The sequence below is a fragment of the Vanessa atalanta genome, chromosome 5, assembly GCF_905147765.1.
Source record: "Vanessa atalanta chromosome 5, ilVanAtal1.2, whole genome shotgun sequence".
Classification (NCBI taxonomy): domain Eukaryota; kingdom Metazoa; phylum Arthropoda; class Insecta; order Lepidoptera; family Nymphalidae; genus Vanessa; species Vanessa atalanta.
Window position 1 is genome coordinate 9,630,853 of NC_061875.1, and position 12,444 is coordinate 9,643,296.

At 31.3% G+C, this 12,444-nt stretch overlaps 1 protein-coding gene across 2 annotated transcripts in view; it reads left to right on the forward strand.

Annotated features, from left to right (window-relative positions):
• The window catches only part of LOC125063978 (bifunctional heparan sulfate N-deacetylase/N-sulfotransferase), a 114,616-nt gene that overhangs the window by 80,678 nt on the left and 21,494 nt on the right, over positions 1–12,444 (forward strand). For both annotated transcript variants that reach the window (XM_047670736.1, XM_047670735.1), the window contains exons 7-10: positions 4,331–4,508; positions 4,860–5,105; positions 7,873–8,035; positions 11,835–12,017. In XM_047670736.1, the coding sequence (XP_047526692.1) occupies positions 4,331–4,508; positions 4,860–5,105; positions 7,873–8,035; positions 11,835–12,017 (770 nt within the window). The remainder of the gene's footprint in view (positions 1–4,330; positions 4,509–4,859; positions 5,106–7,872; positions 8,036–11,834; positions 12,018–12,444) is intronic.

The following is a 12,444-nucleotide window of genomic DNA, read 5'->3' on the forward strand; positions in this document are numbered from 1 at the left end:
ATGTCATATTAATCTATAAAAATCATAGTTTAGATCGTACAAAAAAAAAATTAAAAAGAAAAGTCTTATCATTTAATACAATTAATACGCTCAGTTTAGTAATGTATTGATTAAAAGCGGACGAGGCGGTGAAGGCGATAATTCTGCCGCCTCACTAACTAATTGACAGAAAGCCGATCAATTGGCTTAGATTTTCAAAAGTTACACGAATTATACTCGACACCATACGTGGTAATTGTTTAACACATACGTCTAATATATGTGATTTAACAGTATAATATTTACCTAAAAATTTATATTATAAATTCAAAATATTTTTCCGAAAAACGAAATGATTTTAATTAACGTCAAAATCAGTTCCACGATTATGGGATCTCATACTACTAGCTGACCCAACAGACATAGTCCTGTCTCAGCTGTGAATGGTATTCGAACTGGTTAAATTATACAAAAATAGACTTATATTTTAAAAAAGTACTTTTTTATTGTCATGCTTTTTGATTCACAACATATTTCATAAACGTTATTAAATATTCAGAAAACTTCCATTTAGTACATTTCTTCCCGTATAAATCATTATTACATATTATCCGCAAATCATTTATACGTATATATAAGACTTTAAAAAAAATTATGAATACTATCGTTACAAAGTAAAGCGGCTCTCAAGTTATGCTCTGAGCAAGGAAATAAATATAAAAACCATTATATAAACTACCGTCGAAATGGAAGAGAGAAAATATTCATACTTAATTAATAAATAATAGGGAAATATTCTGATTTTATGATAATCTTTGAAGTACTGTAGCTCTATGCCACTCGGGTACTTTACATATCTCTATGCAAAACAATCCAAGTCGATCCGTGACTGTATTGCTTCGTTAAAGATCGAACCAAAAAAAAACTTTTTCATTTATAATATGAGGTGTCCTGTCATTGATGAAAAACAAATGACAAATTTACATTATTCAAACAAATTTTGGCCAAAATTTTAGGAATATTTTCATCATTACGTAAGCTAGGTACTCGTTCTATAAATAATTCATGATACGAATAATTACCAGACAAAATATCATTACATTATATCATATCATTTGACGAACAATTAATTTCGTATTGGTTTACTTAAAACATATAATTATTTTTATGTAAAATAAAACTTTAACATTTAATACATGTGCAAAGTAAGACATTGTGTATTGAGTTTTACAAATTTTTCTAATTATCTTTTATAAAAAGAAATTTTAATAAATTACTTGAAAATTTGGCTTAATACTCATCCGTCTGGGTAGGTGACACTATTTAGTATTATTTTGTTCCGGTTGGAAGGTGTAATCAGTGTAATTACAGGCACGAATAACCTTTTAGTTCTCAAGGTTAGTGGCGCATGGTATTGTATGAAACAACTGATATTTCATGCAGCGCCAGTCCCTATTGGCACTGGTGCCTTAATAAAAAAAAAATCACCTAAATAGTTTCTGAAACATTATTTTGTCAAACATTAGTAAACCATAACATTATTAGGTATAAGATAGAAACCTTAGTACATAGAATTTATATTTTTATTCTCAACAATACTGCGCAGCGTGTGAAACGGTATTTGTACAGGATCGAGCGAACCCCTTTAGTGGTACGTGACTATATCAGTTTTATCTAATGTTATCAGTGTTATGAGGTAGCGTAATCATTCCCATCGTCTTTATAACCCATATAGTATATGAAAGCTTTAAAAAGAAAATTTACTACTGATTTTACTTACTTACTGTTTATATATCCATTAGAATTATAGGTATTTTTCATATTTTAATATGTATTTATTTTATTTATAACAAGCGCAAGTTTTTTGTTTATTTAAAACAAAAAAGTAGAATTAAATGTTTCTACATAATATAACGTTTGTTATAAACTATAAAAAAATATTAATTATTCTTCAAAAAATGAATAACAATGATTTCTCTGTAGATAAAAAGAAATCCTATGAAATTTCACAAATGAATCACATATTATTATAAAATAAGTGAGCTTTGCTCGGATTTGAACCCCCTATTTCCTGTTTTGATCCATGTAGTCCACTTTAGACTAAAATTTAATTTAAATAAAAGTTCTAATATAATTTATCTGGTTTAAAAATAAAACAATAGACATACCCAAAAATATTTCTAATTCGACATGTTATCAAATTACCACGAAATTTGAATATTATTTTAAATCCATTGAAGCTTAATAGTTTTGTTGCTAGAATATCTAGAATTCCCTTTGAAATATTTCACAGTATACGTATAAAGCACCATTAGTTATTGTGGATAAACTCAGATCGATTCATTGTAGATGAAATGTCAGTAATACGTATTGAATTCAAATAATTTGTTTTTCTATTTTTGTATTGATCGTTTTTTTTTTAAATATAATCTACACTAATCTAGTCTCAGTCAACACAACATTAATTTAATTTTCTCGACTTTATCATATAGATCACCAGAACCACTGTACTTCTATAGAAAACTTTTTTCAACTCTGTATACTCGTTTCGTCCCCGCCAACTTTAAATCTGATCCGATTGTTTATATTGAGTTCAATTTGTATTAATACGTAGCGATGCAATAAAACTGTGACGCATGACGTGTCCGGGAACAGAGCAGGCCATTTATTGGATAAGCGAAAAATCATTGATATTTTACGATTTTATCTTTATTTGATTTTAATATGGTCTGTCATTCAAATTGCATCTTCGTCGAGTCAATTAAAAGCAGCCGCCGCTACAGATGATGTATTGAATTACAGCAAATAAAATATGGCAAGATATTTCTTTAACGAGATTGTTATTTCATTCGTTATGAGTAATGTAAAATTGGTGATAAAAAAGATGATTTCATTTGTTTTCTTTGATAAAAATAAGACGAAAATCTAAATAAAGATTATTTTATAATTCTTCCGTTCATTTTGTAATGTAATTTCATTCATAGCTTGTAAGCATTTATGGTTTGCTCGGAGACTACGTTGTCACGTCACTGTAATATGTTTATCGTTTAATGTATTTTCATAACAGTTACAGATTCAAATCTACTTCCCGTCAGCTCAGCGATATTTTTAGACGTGTATAAAACAAACGTTGTTTACAAGTAGCGAGCGATCTAGATTGTGACGAAATTTCGTTCATTCGGCGAAAGATAAATAAAGCGTTGATAGTACCGATAGTATACCCTTTAATGTATTCCGAAAATAATAATTTACAATAAATATTAATGAATTGACAGATTAATAAAAATAGTAGGTAACTCGGTAGTGATTCGATAAGTATGTCAAACTATAATTATTGACGTCGCTATTCCGTATGAGTATCTACCAATGACAAGCAAGCAATTACGTCACGATGGTACCTACCTTATTTACCTTACACTGGCACTACAACCACTCTTTAAATCTTCAATATACCGCCAACCATGCGATGTTTCTGACCTGTGATCACTCAATTGGCTCACTCAATCTTTACCGAAACAGGCTATTGATGTTTTGTGAAAGAATATAGGAACATTTCAATATATTTATTTTTCAAATAATAAAATGAAAATATGTAGTAAAAATTAAAATACCTATTTGAAATTCATTTAAAACAACCGTTTTAATTGAAAAGGGCGGATGGTGTTAGTACAAGAAAATCGTATTACGTGGGTCTATTAACTCGTAAATTGGTTTGATTCCCTTTAAAAAATAGATTTACCAAATGACCTAATGATTATGAAACTAAGAAAATCGAATAGGACTGAATTAAATGATACGAGTCATTCAAAAACATTTGGGTACTGATAAATAGTATCAATTAATAAATATTTATTCAAAAGCTAACCTATGACAGGTTTTGTTTTGATTTCATTTCATTGTAAACTGCAATACACTCATCTACATTTGGCGCCAAAACGATGAACCCTTATTCAAATGAAATTTTTAATGTCAAATAGTATATATTAGTACAGTTAGAATTGGAGTTTGTCGATAACAATTTACTCTAAATTTGTTTACATTTTAATTTTTTTTTCTTATTCAGCCGTTGTACTGCTCTCTAACTGGCCAGTGACTTTGTATCAATTGTAACAATTTAGTAAATTGCAATCAACAATCCTCTTTATTTTTCTACACATCTACGGCCGGAGCTCTTCTAAATGAGACCATAACCGTTTTTATATGTGCAGCTGCCGTCCCAAATCACTCGGACAAAAATCGGCTTACGCTATTCATATATAAGATAGAACCCGGGCAGAAGTCGTTATGAGGCAACTTACAGACAAACAAATGTATTTGAATATATATAAAGTATGTTTTTTACTCGATGCAGGTACGCGTCTACACGAAGAGGATGTGTCGGCGTTGTTGGCGTCTCAGACGGCGCTGCAGCGTCTCGTGCCGGGCTTCCGGTTCAACCTCGGTTTCAGCGCAAAGTACTACCATCACGGAACCATCTTGGAGAATCGAGGCGATGATGCTTTACTGAAAAACAGGGAACATTTCAACTGGTACGTCGATTAATCTTTTGGTCAAGCTTTATTTAGTATAACAGAAGCGTGGGTTTGATGTCTTTCTACTTACATTTTGATAGTTAGAATTAAACATAAAAATATACATATTGTATTATTTAAGATGACTAATAACTACAGATGTTTTGAACTGTTATTTTTATTATACTTCTTATACTTATATTTTATATTAATTTGATGTTCGTACTTGTATATATGTAAATATATATTTTATACTTATAACATGCTGTTTTGTTCGTTAAGTTCAGTTTTTATTTCAATTATGTAATGTTTAGCCACTAAAATACTATACACTACTATTATACAATAACAAAAAAAAAATTTTAACAGGTTTTGCCATATGTGGAATCACCAACAACCACATCTATACAACAATGTTTCCCAACTCGAAACTGAGATGACGATGAACAAACAGTTCGCGATCGAACACGGTATTCCAACAAATTCGTGCTATTCAGTATCACCGCACCATTCGGGAGTGTATCCCGTACACGAACCGTTGTATGAAGCGTGGAGAAAAGTCTGGGATGTAAAAGTGACGAGTACCGAAGAATACCCCCATTTACGCCCAGCTAGGTAAGTGTTGTTCTTATTCATTCATGCTTGACTTTCCATACTTAGATGATAAAAATAAGAGATATTAATTATGTTTTGGAAGAGATTCTGAAGATTGGGAGCTTTCTCCACCACGCTGCTGCTATGGTACACATGAAGATTTTCATCCCGCACTTGAGCTGAGATGGCCCAGTGGTTTGAACGCGTACATCTTAACCGATGATTTCGGGTTCAAACCCAGGCAGGCACCACTGAATTTTCATGTGCTTAATTTGTGTTTATAATTCATCTCGTGCTCGGCGGTGAAGGAAAACATCGTGAGGAAACCTGCATGTGTCTAATTTCAACGAAATTCTGCCACATATGTATTCCGCCAACCTGCATTGGAGCAGCGTGGTGGAATATGCTCCAAACCTTCTCCTCAAATGGAGAGGAGGCCTTTAGCCCAGCAGTGGGAAAATTTACTGGCTGCTAATGCTAAAAAAAAAAGAAACTTTTCTCACTATGTTTGTGATCACCGCCGAGCACAAGATGAATTTGCATAATATGTGGGATTAAAATCTAATAGTATTAGCTGAACAACGGGATACATACTCTATGAAAGCATGTCAACGCATATCAACAAAGCGATTAATATAAATATGTATGATTTAAAAAAAATAATCAATTTGTAAATCTCTTTGGCATTTTCACCGATCATTGCGGGTTCCAAACCAGGCAAGCACCACTAAATTTTCACGTGCTTAAATTGTGTTTATACCTAATTCATCTCGTGCTCGGCGGTGAAGGTAAAGTGAGGAAACCTGAATGTATCTTATTAGAATGACATTCGGTCGCATATGTCCACCAACCCGCATTCGAGGGGCGTGGTGGAATTAGCTCTAAATCTCAATCAACAGTGGGACATTAACAGATTATTACTTGTTACTACTAACGAAAAGTACTATAGAAATAATCCCTAGCTCCTTCCGTATGAAGTCAGTGCGGATTGCAATTCAATCAAATTGAAAATTTGTGCACAAATATGTTATTTCAATATTACAGTCTATAACAAAGTTAGTCTTCGATTCAATACATACCATATTAAATTTAGTTTATAGCTGGTTGGTCCATATAGAACTTGTTTACGACTTCCTATATCGAGTTGCCCGGCGATACACATTGAAACTTGCTATTTAAGCGGTTAGGTATTTATAGTAATATTATCGAATACAGTAATAGTGTGTTTAATATGGTATCAAAAATGTCAAATTCGTTTATTGGAAATACCTAAAAAGTTTGTATGAAAAAGACAATTACGCTTTCTTGTTTAAAAAATCTATATCTCTTAGAATTTTAGTGATAAAATTAATCTTTCTAATTCATAGCGTAGTTTTTTATATAAGCCTATGCATAACTTAAAAAAATATATCTTCTCTTGTCTCTAGATGTAGATCACAATTGTATTAATTTTGATATTGAACGCAACAAATACGTAGCAAACAACGAAATTGGAACTAATTAAAACATACCGATTCGTATTGATCCGAGCGGCGATAAATTAAATTGTAAATGTCGTTTATAAATTAAAACGTTTCGGCTGGACACTTACGCATTGCCTGACGAATTTATACTTGTGAACGAAATTGGTATAAACTGTACGTAGGTACTTACATCGAGGTGTATGAAACTAGCGTGATATTGGGAATTGTTAGTGGTCCAGTATTGTGGTTCCGAAAGTCCTACGGACCGCAAGCGATGCGTTGCGGCGACGCATCGCTTTACAACGCGAGCGAATTTCTGTAGAGATACTCGACTATGCAATACCAATGTACGAGATTGAATATCCAATCCAAAATGGCATGTTATGTTACGGGCAGCGTTTTCGAACGAAATGGAATTCATTTCAAACGTATGTGCTCGACTTGAAAAATATTACATTTTTTACCGATATTTATAATTTATTGAGATCTACATTGTATTGAGCTGAATATTTATAATTATATATAAAGGTGGTTTCATAGATAAGACTCGAGTATTACTAGTAAACGATTTGTCCAAAAGGCTTTGCCAAATCGTAACTTCCCATACTAGTATCAAACAAAATGTGAACTCGCTATATTAAAATTGTTAAAAACACGCTCTTTGATCGTCGTATTGCAACATAATTAACAAGTTAAACTTTTGCAACCGAAAATTCAACACCACACAGCGCCGTTTAATAACTAAGATAAATATGTGTTGGTCCGCGTTTAGAGGGTCTTTTTGCGTCCCCACATCTGCTGGAAGAGAATTCTAGTAGTGCCATAAAGTGTTGAATTTGCATTGTTTTTTTTTTTTAAATTAGCGCACACGGCTAGCACATACCTCGAAACAATTATACAATTTAAATTATAAAAAAAATTCTTCCTACAAATCTCTACGCGATTTTTACTTGTTTCTAAATTTATAAACCTTTAACATACATCAAAATGAATTGTTCGTCTATTATTAAACTATAATTTACCTAGAACAAATTTTTTTGTTATTTGAAGTTTTATCACTATTTTATTATAACGTTTTACGAACTTATTTACAAACATATTATAAAGGTATATACAACACTAATATTGCGTTGGAATTTTATCGATGTGTATACTTTGTAACGGTAGGATTAGATGATGTTGTCATTATTCCATGACATATTTACCACCTATTTTATTGAGACCCATCATTTGAGTATGTGTGTGTGGGGATGCACACACATATGCTCATATGCACAACATGTACCCTCCATTTTGGCACCACTTTTATGACGTGTATCTTTTAGGCTGCGTCGCGGTTTCCGTCACCGAGGTGTAATGGTGCTGCCACGTCAAACGTGCGGACTATTCACGCACACGTTGCTCTTGGAGCGATATCCCGGGGGCAGACAGCGTCTCGACCGTTCCATACAAGGCGGGGAGCTGTTCCAAACGGTCATCAATAACCCGGTAAGTGGGATTTACTATTGACCATTTGCATTCGTAATTGTTGTTCCAGAGTTTGCAATATGCGGGCGGAGTTGTGTGTAAGTTTCCGGAAGTGGTCTGAGGCTGCTGCATTTGTTTATCTTAACTATGTTTACGATTTATCATTGAAACAAGTAATAGGCAAAGTTACTTGTGATATATAGTAAGGTTTTTGTCTGGTTTTGTCACTGAAAGTATTGTATAATTTTTTTACACATACAATACATGTGTACTATATCTACGTATCTATATGCTAATAAGACGATCCTTTAGGATACTCGGCCACATTGTTTTTGTTATTTTAATTTATTTTTCTGTAATAAAAGTACCTAACTCCCTTAAAGCACGTCAAAAATAAAAAGAATAATCACGCGAATAAATAAATATACATATATATATATATATATATATATATATATATATTATAGGATAACTTTTTTATATTCGATCTTACAGCGCATTGCCCGTTTAGCTCGACGGTTTTTTTTTTGTATTTTAAGAAAAATAATCAAACGTACTCTATATCCTATTCCATGACTTACTGCATGTATATGTATAACTTTTCGCAAATATGCTTTCCTCTATGTATTAATTAGTTAAGGGAAATCTTTCTACTGTTTTTTAATCATATTGCGATCTAGGAGTGTGAGATTAGGCATAATTAGTTTATAAGAAAATTGAATATAGAAAGCTAGTATGTTTTATAAAATCATTATATTAAATAAACATTAATTGTTTATTTAACATAATCAATTAATTCATATTGCAAACGTCAAAAACTGTCAAATTATAGTTTTTAAATAAAAATTAAAGTACAATTACAGCCTCTAAATGTGCCATTGCTGGAATATGATGATATGTTTGTAAAGCTTTTTCTTCTCTATAGAGCTAATTCCACAACGCTGTTCCAATGGAGGCTGGTGGATACATATGTGACAGAATTTCATTGAAATCGGTCACAAGCAGGCTTCCTCACGATGTTCTTCTTTACCACAGAGCACGAGATTAATTATTACTAACAAAAATTAAGCACAAGTATATTCTGTGGTACTCCTGGCTTTGAACCCGCAATCATCGGTTAAGATGCACGTTTTCTAACCACTGGTCATCTCGTCATAGGTTGTAGTCAAACATAAAATCCAATATAGCGCTTTTTGAAATTTCTTTGTGTTTTTTTATTGCCCCATACTGAACAGATTTCGCCGAAATAAACCACATTTTTTTCTATCCTCCGTATTTGTTAATTAACTCAAAAATGAAATATACATGAAAATGATCTAAAAAGGTAACTCTATACATATCAATGTCAAGTTTCATTTTAATTTTCTACGGGACGACCATTAGAATATATTTAAAGTAAAAAAACTATTTCACGATCCATTATAACAAACAAAAGTGGATTTAATATAAAACGATGTAGAATTTGCGTCGAATTTATCTCAACAACTTTGTGGTATGTCGATGGTCTCGTTACTAGTGGAAAACGGGCACCGCACGCTCGTCAAGTGTTCCTAACGGTCGTCAATACCATCCCTAGTTCAATTTACCGCTGGTCTTTTACGGAATTTCGTGAAACGTTCTTTACATTCACTTGAACTTCACAATTGAGTAATTATTACGGGTTTCGTTTTACTTTTGTTTATTTAAAAAAAAAAGTCAAAGATTCACGATAGTGTGTTTTTTACGGGAAGTGTAATCTAATTTTGAATTGAAAGTTATTAATAATTATTAACATTTGCCGAAATGGACGGAAAATTTTAATTATTATATATTTTTACCTGTTATTATTAACAATAACAGGTAATAGTAATTAGTAACATAATAAGTAACACCATGCATTGAAATTTCTGCGTTATAAATTTCAATAAATAACGCTATCGAATCATCTTTATAACAATAGAGGCTGGCGGATGGTGATTTTGTTATTGTATTTAAGATTTAAGTCTTGTCAGCTAATTAAAATTAATTTTTCTTTTAATTACCGATGCAATACCGACCAAATTAGTTTTTTTCTTGTTTTTACTAACCGAAGATAATCGTGAATTGTACTAAAAAAACGGAGAAAGTTAATAATTTCACGACTTACCACATTTATCAAATTGATTACATCTGCCTTAACATTTATGTATAGTTAATAAACCTACAGTTACTCATTATAATCACTAAACAAGATACAATGTTATTATTAATGTGTTATTGTTTATAGAAAAATAAAAAACATATTTTCTATCATCATGAGAAATTTAATTAAGTATAATTTTTTTTTATATATTATTTCATTATACATAGACGTTTATATAAGGACAAGTTATTAGAATAATGAGGAATAATTTATATTAAATTCATAAAAAATATATTATTTCTTAGATACAATTGTTTTAATTAATAATTAATAAATCATGTTAGTGTTCATCCTTTGTTTTGGGCTCACATTTAATCCTAATAACACCGGCGAATAAGACTTGTAAATAATAATAACGATTTTAAAGAAACTGGTGTTCTGCGAGATTTATACTTATATAGATTCATAATTCATATAATTTTTGGGATTATCGCTTATATAAAACTTTATATTTTTGTTTCGAATCTCGATGGGTAGTGTGATTAAAATATAAATACCAATAAATAATATTGTATATTCATACGTCTAGTCGTATATAACAACCAACACATCGCTATCGCTAAGGTAATTGGTCACTCACACAAATACATACGTAAATAATAGCATAGTATTTGAATTACGAATAATCGATAGTGAGATTCTATAGTAACATTTAATTAAGAGGGTTAATTGAAAGTACAATTCAAATAAAATCATAACTCTCTTGCTAACCTAACAAAATATACCGTTCTATAGACAATTTTTTTTTTGTGTATTTTTTACCGCGCACAGAGATATTGCTTAACCATGCCAATTAGTCGAGCGCTGGTTGCTTTTTCATAATATTTGAGTTTAGACTTTTCATGAAGATTTACATTATTTCAAAAAACTAGTTACTATCGTTAAGATTTAATTTTTGTTAATTTTTATAAATAGCTAAACATACTGGTAACTGTTGACTTTTCGGAGAAAACTTCATCAATTTTTCTAACTTATATAATAACTTAGTCTTTTAATGTATACGTAATATAAAAGCATATTTAAATTATGAAATATATACAATGCGTTAGACACAAATGTATATTACTTGATAATGCTCGGCATTTGTTGAAATGCCCCTTAAACTTTGTTTTTAAACTATAATCCGATCCGATTTGCGTTAAAATATTATCCGCACTCAAATGTACATCGATTATTATTACAGGGCGATTGGATGTACGGTATAGAAATTGATGTTCTGCATAATAAAAATATATATTCGTGCTTATATTTGAATTTGTCACACAATTACCTATTTGGTTGAATACATTTTTAATAGTAAATACATTGTTATTTTCTTATTTATGCCTAAGAGGTAAGATCTTAGAAGAAGTATAACTATAGCTAACCATAGCTAAATCCGAGTAAAAAGTAATTACTTTTCAACTTCTCTTGTATGACATTTAAAATCACAAGCGATTTAATAAAAACATCACACGATGCAATCTAAAATGTTGCGTTGTATGTTAGTTAATTCGATTTACGATATTGGCTTACATTATTAAATGAAATCAATAAAATACTGACAAAAACAATAATGAATACAAATGAAAATTATTTTTCATGCACGTATAAATCTACGACACGTAGTTTTGGGAAAAAAAATTATCAATAATATTGAAGATTTAAAATGTTCCACAGATAAACGTGTTTATGACGCACATGTCTAACTACGGCAACGATCGCTTGGCTCTGTACACCTTCGAGTCCGTCGTCAAGTTCCTGAGATGCTGGACAAACGTTCGTCTCGCGTCCGCTCCGCCGCTTGCGCTCGCTGAAAAGTACTTCCAACTGAGGCCGGACGAACTGAATCCGCTATGGGGAGTGAGTACAGAGTTATATTAATAAATAAAAATCGATACTTCTCATACATTTTTGGTGAAATTCATACAAAATTACCCAAGTTCAAGTTCAATTAAAAAATGGTGATTTGCAAAAATTTCTTTTTTAAATTCTCTAATTTTGGGTCTACCTTAATAGTCAAGACAATACATTTTATAAGTTTAAATCATTCGAGAGATAGTGTGCTATAGTTTTGCACAGAAATTGGTCATAATTTGTACGCCGTCGTGGTCAATTTCAGCCACCCGCAATACTTAGTAGAGATATTTGATGTATCCGGAATCTATGGATCTGTAACCAGACATATATCGACTGTAATTGTTAGTTAACTGGGTTAATGTGTTTATAGCACGTTTTATTTACACGTGTATGCGAATGAACAATAATAATATAATACATTATATAGTTA